This window comes from Elaeis guineensis, chromosome 5 (assembly GCF_000442705.2).
Source record: "Elaeis guineensis isolate ETL-2024a chromosome 5, EG11, whole genome shotgun sequence".
Taxonomy (NCBI): domain Eukaryota; kingdom Viridiplantae; phylum Streptophyta; class Magnoliopsida; order Arecales; family Arecaceae; genus Elaeis; species Elaeis guineensis.
Window position 1 is genome coordinate 3,787,335 of NC_025997.2, and position 17,726 is coordinate 3,805,060.

A 17,726-nucleotide genomic window follows, 5' to 3' on the forward strand; every position below is an offset into this window, starting at 1 on the left:
TAGCACAAGCAAAATATATATGATACAATTCATGAATTTTGTAGCTGAAAAGCTTTCATGTCATAATCATTCACGACTATATATGATATCTTACCAAAAAGAACACATTTGATAGCTTCCATTTCATAATAAATCAATAGCTCATATTTATTTTAAAGTATCCAAGGCCTTGGCAATATTTTTCGTCAACATATTTCATATAGTCGCATATGTGTTGTAGATTAATGTAAACCTTAGGACTCTCAAGTAATTGATAATCAACCAGAGGTTTAAAACAAATTTTCTTAACAAATCATTTATAAAGCGAAGGGGACGATTACCCACTAACTTAATATTGCCTTTTCTAACCTGGGGAGTTGTTAACAGAATTTTAATTAGGGAAGTAAAGAAGAACCTTACACTGCAGCACTATGTTTCATTATTCGACAGATTTAATTCTTTTTGTGCAATTTTTTCCAGTGTTTAGCTACAAACTGAGCCAAACAAACAGTCTTCTATTTACCCAAAGAAAATCCTCCACCGATATAATTCGTCACATCTAGATTTCGCCACGTGGACTGCAATTACATGTCCGATCGTTCTTCTGTGGAGGAAAACACCACCATTTCAAATTCGAATCTCACGAAAAGGGCAGGCCCTGCAACTTGCAACGGCTATAGAAGCGTCCTTGTCTCTATAACTACTGTTAAGTCTTCGAACACCAGGGCGGAAGAAGAGATTTAAAAGGGAGAGGAAAAAATAGGTTCTTTTCCGTTCTCGATAGTTTCTCGACCAAAGAAATCTCCGATCTCTCTCTCCCTCTCTCGTTTTCGGTTAGAAATTCAAGTTTCAGATGATTTCTTGACCAAAATATATTTCTTTCGTTGAAATTAGGGTTATCTTTTCTTGGTTTTTGATTCTATTATTGTTTTCTGACGCTTAAATAGGGCTTGTAGAGGAGTTTCTCTGGAATTTCAGCGATCATGTATGCCACTCCCAATCGGAGATTAGGTTTTCCTCCTTACCTCCAAATCCAGCTCCTTTTCTGACTCCCCGCCCCGAGAAGCGGTCGTTTGATCTTAGATGGGCCGATGGGAGTTCCACCGCCAGCCGGAACGACAGAGATAGGGAGGTCAACATTCAAGTGATGCTCAGATGCCGGTTAGTTTTTGCGTACTGATAGATCATCGCTTTCTCTAATTTCTCAGTTATTTTACTTCTCTTTGAACAAAAAATTGATCTTTGAGATTTGGTGATATGATTTTTAATTCACATGAGAGAGTTGGCAACAAGCGTATCTATCATTGTTAAATGCAGAATTATTGGAATTCTTGAAGATTTTATGTTTAGCTATTGATGGGAAATTCAGGACTGGAGGCTTGGTTCTTGTTTTTATATATTAGAACTAAAATATCGATACAGTGTAGACTTTAATGATTGATGGAGGAGTTTGAAGAGCTTCTGTATTGGATGACTAACCAGGCCGTTAACTGATGAAGAACAACGGCTGAATGTTCAAAGGTGGTCTCTTGCAATGAACAAAAGAACGAGGTGACTGTTTTGCAGAGTTTAGTGAACAAGCAACTTGATAAGACCTTTACCTTTGATAAGGTATGCCATTGTTCATTTTTGGTTATGATTTATCTTCTATAATGGCCGGTTAATGCAGTGCTGCTTTTGTTCTTTTCTCTTCTTCTTTTACTTTTGTGATGTAAACTGTTCTTTCCTTTTATTTTTCGTATTTAACTTCTTTTTGGCAGGTATTTGGGCCCAAAATTCAACAAAGATCGGTATATGACCATGCTATTGCGCCCATTGTTAATGATGTTCTTGAAGGCTTCAACTGCACTGTTTTTGCTTATGGGCAGACAGGCACAGGGAAAACATACACAATGGAGGGGGGGATGAAGCATAAGGTACATGATAGTGATTTGAGTTGATTAGCTGAATATTTCTATAAAAAAGGAAAAAAAAAGATTTGGTGACCGAGCTTTTGTATGTCCATCTATTCTAGGGTGGAGATCTATCTGCTGATGCTGGTGTGATTCCAAGGGCTGTCCGCCATATTTTTGATACTTTGGAAGCACAGAAAGCTGATTATAATATGAAAGTCACTTTCCTAGAGCTATACAACGAAGAAATCACTGATTTGTTAGCTCCTGAGGACCATACTAGATTTACAGAAGATAGACAAAGGAGACCGATTTCTTTGATGGAAGATGGGAAGGGTGGTGCAGTTATAAGGGGTCTTGAAGAGGTGGTTGTCTACAGTGCCAATGAAATTTACAAGCTCTTAGAACATGGATCTGCTAGGAGGCGCACAGCAGATACTCTGTTAAACAAGCAGAGCAGGTACTGTCTATTCCATCACAATCGTCATGGATTCGAAAAATCTCATACAAAATAGTGAACAAGTTGAATTTGTCATGCAGCCGATCTCATTCTGTTTTTTCTATAACGATCCATGTGAAAGAAGCGGCAAGAGGAAATGAGGAGCTCATAAAATGTGGTAGGCTGAACCTCGTCGACTTGGCAGGCTCAGAAAATATATCCCGATCTGGTTCAAGAGAGGTAGCTATTTACAGAAGAACAGCTGGTCCTTTGTAGTGAAGACTTATCTTGCTCTGTGAGATGCCCAATATCAAATGATGTGCTGGGTCTTATGGCAAAGTTGATCTTCTCCTATAGAAGATATTGTTATACCATTTTTCGATTGCCTAAGAGTTAACAGGACTTGGTTTCCTTCCCAGATAGCAGTTTCTGAGCTTGGAGTGCAGTAGAGTGGTTCTTTAGCTGCTATACCTTGTTATGCTTCTCTACTAGCTAATCATTTTTTAGTTACAAGTTCTATTTGACTCTAGCTTCTCAAATTGGTGGTTGCCTTCATTTGTAATTTCCTTTGCATGGCTTCCCAGGTCCACCTGCTTACCCTTTCTCAATCTACTTGGAACCCACGGACTGAATGTTGACAGTTCTAGCAATGCAATGTTCCCACCAATGGATGCCATCCATTATTCACTAGTGCTGAAAATTATATAATTAAATAGATCCCATCACTTTTAAAAAAAGTGCTAGCTAAATCTTAGCTTTCCTGAGAGTGTTGAAAAGTTTTAATTGCAGGATGGGTCCATGAATGGATGCCATCCATTATACACACCAGTGCTGAAAATTCTGCAAACAAATAGGTACAGCCATTCTTTAAAATGTTTTTGAACTGCTGAAGTTCCATTTTCTCGATGTAGATGGAAGCTTCTAGGAAGAACTAAACTCCATAAAGTTTTAGATGAAAAGCTGTGAGGTAGGGGTTTTGCTTGGTGAAAACCTCATTAGTGGTCAGCTGTTAGTTCGAATTTGTTCAATCTGGTGAATAATGCCAATGAAGATGCATGGTTAACAGCCTGGTGTCGTTAAGTAGACTGTACGAATTGTGTTTTGTCTTATATTTTTGTTCCTAATGCTTTGTGTCCATATTGCTTTTAATTGGCATCATGTGTGTGATCAGTTCTTTACTTGGCTAATAATCTGAACATGTGCATAGGCTAGAGGAAGGGAAGCAGGGGAGGTGAACAAGAGCCTATTGACCCTTGGCCGTGTTATAACTGCACTGGTGGAGCATTCTGGTCATATACCTTACAGGTCTTTACGGAACATTCTTAGAGGTTCTTTTTTTTTTGAAAGTTATTGTTAGAGATTCTTTGTGGCCCTTCTGCTGTTTTACTGCCATTTTGGCTTATGTATCATCAATCATTTCAACATGTCGATATTGTCATTTTGAGCAGGGACAGCAAGCTTACTAGATTACTAAGAGAATCCTTGGGAGGGAAAGCAAAAACTTGCTTCATTGCAACGGTGTCTCCATTCATTCACTGTTTAGATGAAACTTTAAGCACACTTGATTATGCATACCGCGCTAAGAGCATCAAAAACAAGCCAGAGGTTTGATATTTCTGTTCTTCCCACATGTTGTTCTCCTGCACACTAGTTAAAGGTGTTATATTCTGCATCTGCAGGCAAACCAGAAATTTTCCAAGTCTGTGCTCCTCAAGGATCTTTACCTAGAAATTGAAAGAATGAAACAAGGTTTGCCGATGCCCTTTCATGCTATAGATATTTTTTATCATTGTATATTATAACTTACAGACTCACATTCTGATTGATCTATGATAAGATGTGAGGGCTGCAAGAGAAAAGAATGGTGTTTACATTCCTCATGAAAGGTTTGTGCAGGATGAGGCAGAAAAGAAGGTCTTCTCCTTTCAGAAACAAAATGATACTTTGCTTTTGTGCTTCTTTAATATATGGATAATTAGGTATTCATTTCATTGGTTGCTTGTCATCTTAAATGCTCATTTTGTTGCACAGGCAATGAGTGAGAAAATAGAGCATCTAAAGTCTGATCTGGAGCGCAAGACAAAGGTATGATTTTGCTTCCACAGTTCAGTCTGATCTCCATTTTTATTATTCTGTGGACCTTATTGCTCCTCTATGGCAGCAAGCTGATAGATTTCAAGATCTCTACCATGCTGAAGAAGAAAAGAACTTGGATTTGGAAAGTGAGATTAGCGAATGCAAGGTGACAAAATTGTTCCGCACGATGGTAATTGCCTTATCAATGTGCACATGACCTGTAGTCTCCAAATTTTCCATTTTAGGCAAATTTTGAAAGCAACAAGAACGCCTTCCTAGATCTTCAAGAAACTTATGCGAGAACCAACACGATGCTGAAGGAAAAGGAGTTCATCATATCAAAATTACTACATTCTGGTAAGCAAAGCTAGAACAGTCAGACCAGGAGAGTTCGTTGATAGACAACCTCTGATTTCTGCATTTTTTTTTCCCCAACATCAAACAGAGAGTGCGATTCTAGAACATGCAAAACAGCTACGCAGCAGCTTGGAAAATGCATCAGAAGATATGTCGATGCTCCTGGCTAAACTTGGTAAGATTCTGTTTTATCTGATTAGCCAAGAATCTGTTGAATATATTCCCAAGTGTGTTCAACTTTACTAATAATGATGCATTATTGTAGAACGCCAGTCAAAAATTGAAACAGAAAACCAAGGGTTCATTCTGACTTTTGGCTCTCAGCTTGATCAGAACCTAAAATCCTTACATGAGATAGTGATAGGATCAGTTTGCCAACAGCATCAACTATTGAAATCCATGGAAGAGCATGTCAACTCATTCATCGCGACCAAGTGCGAGGTAAAAGATGACATTGTGGTATCATATCTACCATCAAATCTGTGCATTGTTCCCAATGCTTATGTTGATATGCTTGTGTTCAGGCAACCAAATGCTTGGAGTTGAAAATTGAGAAAATTAAAGATTCATATACTTCAGGAATTTTGTGCATGAAGGAGCTTGCTACTGCACTACAAAAGAAAGCCTTCTCAGACATAGAGGAGATGAAGTTATCAATTTCTGCACAGATGATGGCTGTTGAGAATGTATGGTTTGAAAGAAGAGAATATGTCATATGTTGAAGACACCACTGCCTGCAATAGAAGCAATTGACTGACCAGATGTTCTGCTTTATGCTTTGCAGTTTCTGGTCACTGCAGCTTCAGAGGCTGAGCAGGTCCTTACTGATACCCAGAGATCCCTTGCAGAACAAAAAAAGCTGCTGGCCTTTTCAGCTCAACAACAAGAGGCGGTATATTTTCTTCGACCTGCATAGTTTATAGTTCACATGCTGCAGACTATGCTAAAAGCTTGTTGGAAACTACAGGGACTGCAAAGGAGTCTTGTTTCAACACAAGCTATTTCGAAGACAACAATCAATTTCTTTAATGATCTAAGGATCCGGGCCACAAGGCTCACGACACTTCTTGAAGAGAATCGATTGGAAAAATCACATCAGTTAGCAGCTTTTGAGGAGGCATTTAAGGTGAGAAAACAAACAAAACAGGATGGTTTGCTCAGAGACATGACCAACTAATTGTTTGAATTTTGCTCTTTAGGAATTGTCTGCTAAAGAAGAAAAGGTTGCTCTGGAAAAGATTGCTGAGATATTGACAACCTTGACAACCATGAAAGCGAAGATGGTCTGTATATCCTTTGTTTTAACCAAAAAGAACACAAGTGATCCTTGGTCTGGAGTGAGTAGATAACCAAGCACCATGTGTCTCATCTCTTTTATATAAGCAGGTCTCAGAGGTCATTGGTAACATGAATCACACATGCATTGAAGCAAATAAGAGGCTGCAACTAGAGATGTCCGGCATGCATCAGGTTTCAGATAATGCCGTAAAGGAGTGGATTGCATATACCGAAAAGGTTGAAAACCAATTCCAGGAGGATACATGTTCAACTGCCAAAATCAAAGCTACTACAGAAGAAACTCTTTGGCATTGGTATATTTCTAAGACAACTACATGGCAATTTACTGCTGATTTTCAAATGTTATCATTCAAATTTTACTCCTGCTAGATTATCCTACCATATGTTTGTATTTCTTGTATGCAGCTTAGAGAAAATGGGTCAGTCTATGCATCATTGGAAGAATGTTCAGTTATCTGTGAATCATCTTGATAACGATTATGCTGCAGAAATTGAGATTTCTGCAGAGTAAGAAATGTTCCCTAGTTAATATATTTACCAATGTTTAGTAAAGTTTATGCATTTGTTCTCTACTTAAATCATGTTATATCCTCTTTTCTTGGTGACAGAAAAAGGAATCAGGAAAATAACAGTATTCTTGAAGAAGTTGTGTCAGCATGCTCTCAAGCTGGCGTACAATTTGTTGAAGGAACCTGTGACCTGCTGGCCACTGCTAAGAGTAATTATGTCCTCTTTTCTCATGATTTTTTGATGCTTGACGAGATGATTTGTTTACCTCATCCAGTCGTTTGCATATTGCCAGATTCACTTATGGTGGACCATGAATCTAGAAAGGAAATGGAATTAATGTCAACAGTTTGCTCGGATCATCTAAAAACCATGCAGGACAACCACACCAGGGGGATCAGCGGTATCAGAAGTTTGGCGAAAAAATGCCTTTTACATGATTACTTGGTATGCTTGCAACTTTCCTTCCCATATCAAAGTTCTGATATGCAAACTAATGACAAGGTTATCATTGACTTGATGAATCCACTAGAATTTCCATAAACCTTTTCTGGTCAGAGAGTTGATGTTATAGTTATCAAGGGATTGCTTGGATTATCCTAACCCTCACATGGCTGCAAAATATAACTTGTAGGAATAATAATTCATTCAGCTATGAAAGGAAGTAGAGAAGGTAAGTGAGAAGGATCAAAGGCTGCTGATCTTGCAGTCTAAATTTGTGCATTAACACTTTAATGCCATTTAAATGGGCTGTGATATTTGGCTTACATATGTAGCTGGGAATTTCATCTAAGATAGTATATCAGGAACCTCTGTGCCACTCCAGCTATAATACCTATTATATATGCAGAGGATATCCCCTCAGATAATCTGGGCATCCATACCAGTGATGAATTATCTATGTATTCCCCCTTTTAGATTCTTTCAGCAGTGATATTTGGTTCACTGTTGATGCTAAGGCAAAACAATGGAACTTTTTTCACATATGCTGTGTTTGTTTTCGATTAAACATGCTGTTTTTATTTGTTTGTGCGCTTCATGTTTACGTTTCCAATTCTGAACCTTCAATGTGCTTAACAAGGCTAGCATTTCAATATTTGTTCTTGTTGGCATCACCTTTCATTAACATGTAAGCTTAGAGAGCTGAAATTTTAGAAAATTTGACTTGTGATAAATGGCTTGTTGATGAACAGGTTGATCATCCAACTAGTAAGACACCTTTGAGGCAGTCGATCAATGTACCAAGCTTGGCATCAATTGAAGAACTAAGGACATCTCTATGTGACCTGGTTTCGGAATTTAAACCAGAGAACATACTGAAAAGGGATTCTGAAGGAAAGCAGCAGCTGTATCTATCCAAGCAAACCTCAAGGAGTCCACTTACACCTCTCAATTGATATGAAAAAGGAATTTTCGGAATAGTATCACAACCCTTGTTGCTATAGGGTAGTATATCACTACATTACCTGTTGATCAGATCATCAGCTGATGGCAGTCTCTTGTGATATTAGGCTACAAGATTTGCCCCTTCTGGCCTTTCGTACTGTGCAAAACACTTGGAAATATGTAATCATGCAGCTTCCCCTGTCAATGTATCATTGGATTTGTTCACAAACAAACAAGCAAGGAATGGAGAATGGGAAAATTGATGGGGAAATCTGAAGATTTGATGATAAAGAGTGTTTTAACTTGTGTTTACAGCATGAAGAAAGAGCTCGAAGATTGGTTTGTAGAAAATGCCTTCTCTTGATGCTCCTACTGTAATTAAGATTGTTTAATGAAGGCTTCCTGTAGCATTTCATCATGAATCCTATTATAACACATGCTGATTTGGCAAAGCTATTCCGTATGTTAATGCACAATTCAGGTAAATTGCCCGTGGATTTCACCTTTTTTTTGCCTTCTTCCCTCTCGAATGGAGCCGATTGCTTTCATGGGCCAGTTACGAGTAGGCCCGCATATAAATCTACAAATGGGCTGCTTCCGAGCTGCGTTTATGGTACAGTGAGGATATGAGGTGATACGTTTATCATAGCTTGCACTAATGGCCGTAGCCTTGAAAGAGGAGCTTCAAATACCTGGAGCTACCCAACATAAGGCTTAAGCGGGTCCACAACATCCAAGAAAAAAGAAATTATGTGCAATAGTTCACTACAAGTAGGTCTTTTTCGCATGTGGAGAACCATTTGGACCAAGTCTGATCAAATATTTCACTGTAGTTGAGCTGAGGCAACAGAGGAGGAGCTCTTGGATATATAGCTTGGTTAACATGGTGAATGTTCTTCGACCGTTTTATCATTTTCTTTTCTGATGAAAGATTGGATAAGATCACAACCAAAATAATCAAGAAAGTTCTTATATTGTTTATATGACCTAGTTAATCTTTATATACCATTTTGGTTCAAACAATATGGCGTGCTATATTGATAATATTTATAGGAAGTATTTTTATTGATGTGAAAGATAGAGAGAATAATGAATAAGAAGAAAAAAAAGAGAAAAGAGCAGGAGCATAGAATATTTATGTGGCTTGGTCTATTCACTTGTTAAGACGATGTAAAAACTTCATTATAGAAAACGGAACATTATAAAATACGAGATTTCTTTACAATCATTAGATTCTAATACACCTAATCTCTAGAACACTTAATCACTCTCTTCTTTTAAGATTATAAAAGATATCTATAGAATAAGTTGATTTAAATCCAAACTAGTGGTCTACAATAATCAGGTTAGTTTGGCCTGTGCTAGCTCTATATCTGCATCCCTAGCTAACTAATCATGTGATCCAAACAAAGTATAGCTGCCAAGGTAAACCTTTTTCTCTCCGTTTCACTCGCTTTGCTCGTTGTAGTACACTCCACTCTCTTTCCTTGGTTCACTCCGGGAAAGAAATAATTGTTTTGCTCTTCTAGAGCTTGTAAACGAAAGACATACTCAACATCTATCTTTCCCATTTCTCCATATTATCCATAGAACAACACATTTGGTGTCTCTTCCTGATTCTTAAAGGCACGCCCACTATGGCAGAACATAGCCAAGCCAAGACGGACAAAGAGGCTATAACTAACCTCTTTCAAGGCTATCTTTGCTCACTGTCTTTCCCTTTCATGGAAAGAAAATGTGGGAATGCTCCAGGACCTGATGGTGCCCTCCGACGCTGCCCCCGCTACTGTATTTAGTAAGTTAATCTCTTGCACTGACGTTTATATCTATTCATTCATCCTTATTCATTCGTTTCCTAGAGGGGCAATGCGGTTGATCTGGTTGTTCCTAATTCTTAAAGCCATCAAGCACACCCTTGATTTAGTTAGACATGGTCAAGTTTAAGGGGGAAAAAAAATGGGGTTGCAACCAAACCCGTTCGACACTATTGACAATTATGGGTTTGCTGCCCCCTTCATGGACTTGTCCTTTAGCATCCGTCTACAGTAGTTTCCCATGAATCAAACAAGCACTTGATGTCCCATTGACACCATAAAAAGAGTTATCCTCGCACCGACCGAGGACTAGTGCAAACTGCCACACACTCATATGTAAGGGTGGCAAGAGAAGACACCCATCAAATTGCCTCTTATTCTTCCACCCTCCTATCGATGACATAAACGAGAAGGTATCCAAGCAAAAGCAAGAAAAAAACAAAGGCCAGGGGGTGGTGTGAAAGGGATAATATAATGGAAAGGTGCAGCTAGCAAGGCTATAAAGGGGAAGGTGAAGATGATAAAAAAAGATGAAGTGGGCTGCCCACAAATTGGTGGTATCCACGTCACGGTGCCCAGTCTTTTGGCTACTCCGCACTTCCATGGATCCATCTCCACTGGCCCCTGTACTCCTCTCGCCACCCTTTCTCTTCTCCCTTTGTGTTTTCTTTTCGAGGAGCCTCCTTGGGGCCGTACAGAGCCAGGTAGTGCGTCAACATCTTCGTGACACCACCTTTCCTTCGCTAAGATTTCCAGAAGCTCGCGCACTGACCACTCTGCGTTGCTGGATAATGATAAAAAGCCATTTCTCGCGTAAGATGAGTGAAGAATTCAACTACCAAGAGAGCAACATGACATGATTAGAATCTAATGGCTCGAAGAGAAGCAGGCACCTTCTGCTTCACCTTCGCTGTCGAAGCTGATATGGATGGGTGAACAGCATTGAACACTGCCACCATGGCTCAGCAAATAGAGCTCCCAGGGCAGGTGTGTGGACTTGGATTGGATTTTGTTATTGGAGGCATCACATCAATCTGATAAGAGACTTAAATTTTTGATGCGAGGATCTAATTTCAGTACAACATTTTGTACAATGCACGGATGAGGTGCGTTGTGATGGAAGCCATCATGGCCATGATTCTTACGTCGTTCTCATGTCCGTGAGAGAGAGATTAAGTGGAGAGAACTGTACATAGTGTTGCGTTTCAATGCTCCATGTCAAACAGCGTGGCGACGTTAATTGGAGGCCCCCTTAATTTCTTCCTCGAGGCTTAGATAAGCTAGGCCTGTCCAATTCTGATGCTGATACTGCCACCAGTAAATGAGGAATGTCTATATGGTCACAGTAGGCCCAGAAGAAAGTTCTCTTTCATTATCCATGTATATCCATATAAGAAAGAGCACTCCACTAGGAAAATATGTCCCGTCGCTCTCTGCCTCAAAAGCTAATGATCAGTAAATGAGCACCAATGAGAGGCTGCCAAGATTTTTTTCCCACATCGTTTGAATCTTTTCCTCCAAATAGCATAACTATTCTATTGTCGACCGAAGTAATTACTTGGTTACTAGTGTAAGCACATTGCCTTACGGTGGCTATCGGCCACCACCCTGGTTTGAACCTGAGACCTCCCAGCCAGAAAGGTGCCAATATTTAACCCAGAGATTGACCCTCATACCAAGAGGACTGCAGGGAAACTTGAAAAAGATTTTCCTCCATTGTAAAATATTGGCTGGATGTCGCTTATTAGCGAGGTCGAATTTAAATGAGGGTTTTCGACTCTCAAAGCAGACAGTGACTTCAGAGTGTGAAATCAGAAATTTTGACAGCAAGCTAAGAACTGCTCAAATCTACTACGTACAACTGAACAGCGTTGAGTGAATTGGGTTAGGTTAACCTTCTTTCTTTATAGATTAGTTGCAAAACGAGCTTGTCACGGTAAGTGAGGCAGTCATTATCACTTGGCCAACCAAAGATGACCTCAGGTATTACCTATGGACAATCAACACTTTCCTGCGGTTGCCTCATGTTTTCCTCCTCTTAAGGCCCACAAAACCGTATCCAGCCTAGGTACTCAAGATTGGATTCTATTACACTATTGGCATATATATGTTACTCTAAATGAACTTCCACCTTTCTTCACCCTTTTCTCTAATATGAACTCACAACTTGAGCACTTTCTTGTTCAGACCAAAATGAATGTCAGCTAGATTGTCAATTTTATTGCGGGATATATCATACCGATCTAGATGGATATTTCAACAGGATCTGTCTGAAAATTTCCTAGGAATTAGATTTCTCGGTCAATATATTTAGCTTGCATTTTCTAAGAGCCTACCTAAATCTAACATAGATTCTAGCTTTTAAGTGGTAGGAAGAAAAGAATATCTGTAGAAATTCTTTTTTTTCTTTCCCAAGCATTTGCGTTGCATGGAGTTTAGTTGATATAAGAAATGTTTACTTGAACAGTCCAATCCATAAATTTTATAGAATTTTTTGTTCAATTTTATAGGAATAGCTAAACAGATCCTAAATGTTAACTCTTTCCTGTCCAATAAAGAAAAGCTAATATTTTAGATTTTCTAAATTTTCTACGGCATGTGTGTTTAACTGGCACATAAGAAAAATTTGAAAAAAAGGAAAGGAGAAAAAAATATTTGAGTGGAGATCGGTGCATTATGTGCACTACCCATCATGTAATGGACAGCCTCATGCGGCTGCGCATGGCTTACGTTCATGTGTGGCCATCCATCGCATGATGAACGGTGCACATGATACACCGTGTCATGCGGTGCACCGCAGGTGATCCGCGCTCCAAGTACTTGGGTCCTCGCGCGCAGTAATTGTTTGAGTCCTCCAAGGCGTACGAAACACGGATGGCCCAGAACCAAGGAGAATTAAACCTTATGTGTCCATTTCATCACCCACAACTCAGTACCGGGCTACTAAACTTGTACCCTGGAGTACTACTAATCACGGGACATTAACAAGGATATCTCATGTCATAAAGGCCTAAGTGATGTCCAAGATTAAAAAAATTTAGCATGACATCACGGGCCACGTTGGTGGTGCCTATAAAAGGAGTGGAGCGGGCACCAAAGCTATCAAACTATTCCGCATCAGGAAGTGGTGTGGTAGCTGGCCAAAAAGAAGAGCTTTGGAAGGCATTGCGAAGAAAGGGGAGAAGAGAAGGGAGAGGTAAGGTGATGGTGAAAGAAGAAACCAGAAAGGGCCCCTGGACGGAGCAGGAAGACCTCCAACTTGTATGGTTTGTGGGGTTGTTTGGTGAACGACGTTGGGATTTTTTGGCAAAGGTATCAGGTTTGCGCGGTGGCGGGTGCTAGGTAGGATTACTTGGGCCATAGGGGAAGGTAGCGGAAGTTACTGGTTTAACCTGTGTGGTTTCATTTTGTAGGTCTCAATAGAACAGGAAAGAGTTGCAGGCTGCGTTGGGTTAACTACCTTCACCCCGGTCTCAAACGCGGCCGCATGACTCCTCAGGAGCAACACCTTGTGCTTGAACTCCATGCCAAATGGGGCAATAGGTTTGATCCACTCATATAAATACCTCCACTTCAGCTCTTCCTACAAATCATATTTCTTAATTCTCTTTAATTTATTTTGATTGATTTAGGTGAAATTTACTTTTTTTTATTTTTTCTAAAAAAAAAAAGGACTGCTACTATACGCTCTACCATACGCTTCACGTGTGCTTCGGTAGCTGTATATCCATTGAAATGATTTGTGTACGCTCGAAACATATGATCGGTGGTGGTGGTTTGCTGCTGCTTGAATTCTTAATATATAGACTAGGTTTGCTTGCAGATGGTCTCTTATTGCTCGGAAGCTACCGGGCCGCACCGATAATGAGATTAAGAACTACTGGAGGACCCATATGAGAAAGAAAGCACAAGAAGGGAAGAGAAGCGCATCCTCTCTATCGCCTTCATCGTCGTCGTCGAGTAACCTTTCCTCCTCTCTCAGTGATCCTCCATTGGAAGAAATTGACGTCGAGAAGCACGAGCGGGATGATATGATAGAAGGTACCTCTGTCATGACCGTGACTGGATTGGAGGAGAATGGCGAAGGTGTGAAGGGTTATCCCATGGACCAGATTTGGAATGACATCGCTACGTCAGAGCTGGTCAGTGACCTGAGCTTCGAGGGATACAAGGATGAAGCTGGCGATTTTTCATGCCCCCCGGTATCCTCTCCTATTTGGGACTACTGTTCTGACTCACTTTGGAAGATAGATGACGACGAGTTCAAAACGTTCGCTCCCATGGCAGACAACACGATCAGGGAATCCTAGGAAGGACCACCAAGCTCATCACCTCTAGCTCTTTGTACCCCGGTCCGTAATAGTAAAACGTTTAATAGGTTAGTATCATCTATCTTGTAAGATTTTAGTATGATCATAAATAGAACCTGTTGTTGTATGTGACATATCATCTCATATGCTACTCCATATATGGCAAGTACCCCGTTAGCACTGTAACAGTTTATCTCCCTGTTTAATTGCTATATGATAGGGTTTCTTATTAAACCGTTGTTCTTCGAAGCTCGTCTTCCTAAGAAAGGTTTCTCGCGGACTATAATTGATATATATCTTCTCTATGAAAGCGTCATCAAACACACCGACTGAAGAAATCTGCATCATATTTTTTTTTTTTGGCGAGAAAAAGATTGTTAATAGCAAGCAACTGTAAGATAAATGGAGATCTAAGACACCTAATCAGCTTCGTTCCATGTTGAGCATTGAAATATGTGGCAGAAATTGTCAAGTCATGCATGATTGGAATCGGTCAGGAGTCTTAATCGTAGTTGGTGGTGGGCCGATACACAACCGTCTTATGATTTGGGTTGGATGGTTTGAGACCCTTGTCAAAAGGTTTCAGACATACTAGAGCCACCACCTTCCACTTCCAAGTATCACTCAGGAACATGAAGTATGGTCAACCAAAAAGAAATAGAGACACCTCATATTTGGTTGAAGTTTAAAAAAAAAAAAAATGAAAAAGTAGCATTCCCATGAAAATAAGATTCCCTCATTTCATAGGAAGGAAAAATCCATACGGAATATAATAATGGGGGTCATGTTTTGTTTTTCAAATATATCCTTAAGCGTTTAAATAGAAATGCGATAAGATTCTTTTTCTTTTATTTAGAGTATAATAGATATTTTATATAATTTTTTTAAAAAAATAAATGTTCAATTAAATATAGGTTATTCTGAAATGTGTCATTTTTTAATGATCAATCAAAGACATCAATTTTTCAGAAAAAATATCATGGTGAGAATTTTTTTTTTCTATGAATCAAACAAATTTTTAAAACAAATTTTCATTAAAAAGGCTAGGAGGATGCGCCTCACAGCTGAAAGGTGCTGTAAGGCTGTCCTCCAAAGAGAGCACAAGGTTTATTTCATTCCAAAACGAATCCAACAGCTTTCTTCTACGCCGATGTTATAGAAGTTATTCTCCGAACTTAGAAAGCATGCACGCTTGTACCCTCTTACTTTAGTCCTATTTTTTTCTCCCATCAAGTGACCTTCTGAGAAGGAGCTTAAGAAGGTTGGTGGAAGGGCTTTCTTTCTTATTGTTTTCTTCGTCAAGTAGGACCCAACAAGGTACCAGATCTAACAGGGGGCTGAGGAAAAGAAACGGCACGAAACAGACCCGCGCTAGACTGGACCTCATCGATTAAACAAATAAAAAGAGAGAGGTTTAAATAGGATTTTGGTTCAGGAAGTGGTTGCGGGTCATGCAAGTTGGGAAGGGCAGTTAAAAAAATAGATAAAACAAAAGAATAGCGATAGGGAAGTACTCCGATCCAAGGGATAAAAGCGACGCCTCCTTTTCGGCTGGGGGTGGCCCTGTTTTCTGATTACTCTAGCATTATCCTCGGATTAAAATAGAGCTAGTGCTTCGCCGGCCAGACCCCATCTACCTTTACCATTTTAGAATGGCGGCAAACCTGCGTCTCCTTGACAGCACCCATGCCTACACCCTCCCACCAGTACATGAGCTGCACGCAAGCGAAATGACCATGAAACGCGATGGGATCCGATAGAGGAGTCTTTTTCTTAAATAATACAAAAAAAAAAATTATTTATAAAAATAATTTAAAATTTAATTTTTTTATCAAAATAATGCAAAAAAAGAAAACACCATTTTGAATGACATTTTCTCCATTTTGAATGGCATTTATTTTACCATTTTTCTCATCCAAAAAAAGAAAAAAATTGGAAAAGTATGGGAAAAAAATAATTTTTAAAATTTTAAATTAATAAATAAATTAAAATTTTAATTTTGATTTAAATTTAAAATATAAAAATTTGAATTTGTAATTCAAATAAAAAAATTAATTTAAGATGATTTTTTTTCGAATTATTGTTTTTTAATAACAAATCGAAAAAAATTTTAAAAAATAAAAAGTGCCATTAAAAAATCAAAATTTTAAAAAAATCGAGAAAAATAAGAATTATAATTTGAAATTTAAAAGAAATAATTTTTTTAAAATTAATTAAAATAAAAATATCATTTCAAATTACTTTCTCAAATTAAAATTAATTTATTTAAAAAATATTCAAAATAAATAAAAAAAATAGCCTAAAAAAATTTCATAAAAACAGAAAGAAATGAAAAAAATAAAAAAGTTATATAATTGTAAATTTGAATAAAAAAAATTAAAATTTTAATTTGAAGTAAAATTTGATAAAAAAATAAATGCATAAAAAAGTGAAAAAATAAGGAAAAAATGTGAAAAAAAGAAATTTAAAAATTAAATTTTAAAAAAAATATTAATTTTAACTTTAATTCAAATAAAAAAATATAATTTCAAATTACGTTGTCTATTTCAAAATATTTTTTAAAAAATTATCTCAAGAAAAGGAAAAAAATATTGTAAAAAAATAAAAAATACCCTAAAAAAGAAAAAAAAGGAAAAAACAGAATTGAAAAAAAATAGAAATTATAATTCTAATTGAAAAATAAAATTTTTAATTTTTAATTTTAAGAAATAAAAATTATAATTGTAATTGAAATAAAAAATATATTTTAAATAAGTAAATTAATTTAAATATAATTATTTAAAAAATATTTTAAATAAAGAAAAAATACGTAATAGAATGCCAAAAAGATAAAAATGGAAGAAAAGTAAAATTATAATTTTAAATTATAAAAATTATAAATTAAATTTAAAAAAAAATCATAAAAGAAGTAAATAAAAGAGAAAAAATGGTAATAAAATAGAAATTATAATTATAAATTAAAAAAAAATAACTTTAATTTAAATTAAAAATTATCATTCAAATTACTATCGTCATTAAAAAATTTAATAAATAAATTTTAATTAAATTTATTTATTAAAAAATTATAAAGAAATAATTAAACAAATTATGAAAAAAATTTAAAAAACTAAAAAAAGAAAATAGAAAAAAAAAGAAAACGCCGAAGGGAATGGCGTTTTCTCCTTCCCCCCCTTCTTCTCCCTTCTCCCTTCTCCCTCTTCTCCCTCTTCTCCCTTTTCCGGCGTCTCTCCGACGGCACGGCGGTGAGCTACCTCCTCTCTCTCCCTCTTCCTCTCTCTCTCCCTCTTTTTCGTTGGCCACCGGTGTCAGAAGGTCGGTAAAAAAATATAAGAAATAATTTTAAATTTTAAAAAAAATTAATTTTAATTGAAATAAAAAAAAATCATTTCAACTTACTTTTTTTATGTTTTTCGAATATTTTTTAAATAAATTAATTTTAATTTGAGAAAACAATTTGAAATGATATTTTTATTTCAATTAATTTTAAAATTTTTATTTCTTTTAAATTTTAAATTATAATTCTTATTTTTTTGATTTATTTAAAATTTTGATTTTATAATGACACTTTCTACTTTTTTAATTTATTTTTTTAATTTTTTTGACAAGAATTTGAAATGATGTTTTTCAATTAAATTTAAAATTTTTATTTCTTTCGCATTTATTTCTC

At 37.1% G+C, this 17,726-nt stretch overlaps 2 protein-coding genes across 2 annotated transcripts; both read left to right on the plus strand.

The window, feature by feature from the left end:
* The first annotated feature begins 711 nt into the window (after positions 1 to 711).
* LOC140857881 (kinesin-like protein KIN-5B) lies at positions 712 to 8,421 on the plus strand. Its single transcript, XM_073257170.1, is given in 26 exon segments — positions 712 to 812; positions 927 to 995; positions 998 to 1,140; positions 1,462 to 1,499; positions 1,502 to 1,590; positions 1,740 to 1,895; positions 1,994 to 2,331; positions 2,412 to 2,550; positions 3,518 to 3,615; positions 3,759 to 3,915; positions 3,990 to 4,059; positions 4,148 to 4,224; positions 4,342 to 4,395; positions 4,472 to 4,552; positions 4,632 to 4,743; positions 4,832 to 4,918; positions 5,009 to 5,184; positions 5,268 to 5,429; positions 5,528 to 5,635; positions 5,711 to 5,869; positions 5,943 to 6,026; positions 6,130 to 6,335; positions 6,448 to 6,549; positions 6,651 to 6,760; positions 6,845 to 6,996; positions 7,743 to 8,421. Coding segments are annotated over 25 exon segments (3,135 nt in total). The 5' UTR covers positions 712 to 812; positions 927 to 962; the 3' UTR covers positions 7,947 to 8,421.
* Positions 8,422 to 12,862: 4,441 nt separating this feature from the next.
* Positions 12,863 to 14,245, plus strand: LOC105044477 (myb-related protein MYBAS1). The gene is made up of 3 exons (XM_010922397.4): positions 12,863 to 13,068; positions 13,163 to 13,292; positions 13,573 to 14,245. Exons 1-3 carry the CDS (start codon positions 12,954 to 12,956, stop codon positions 14,057 to 14,059), a joined length of 732 nt encoding a protein of 243 aa, XP_010920699.3. The 5' UTR covers positions 12,863 to 12,953; the 3' UTR covers positions 14,060 to 14,245.
* The last annotated feature ends 3,481 nt before the right edge of the window (positions 14,246 to 17,726 follow it).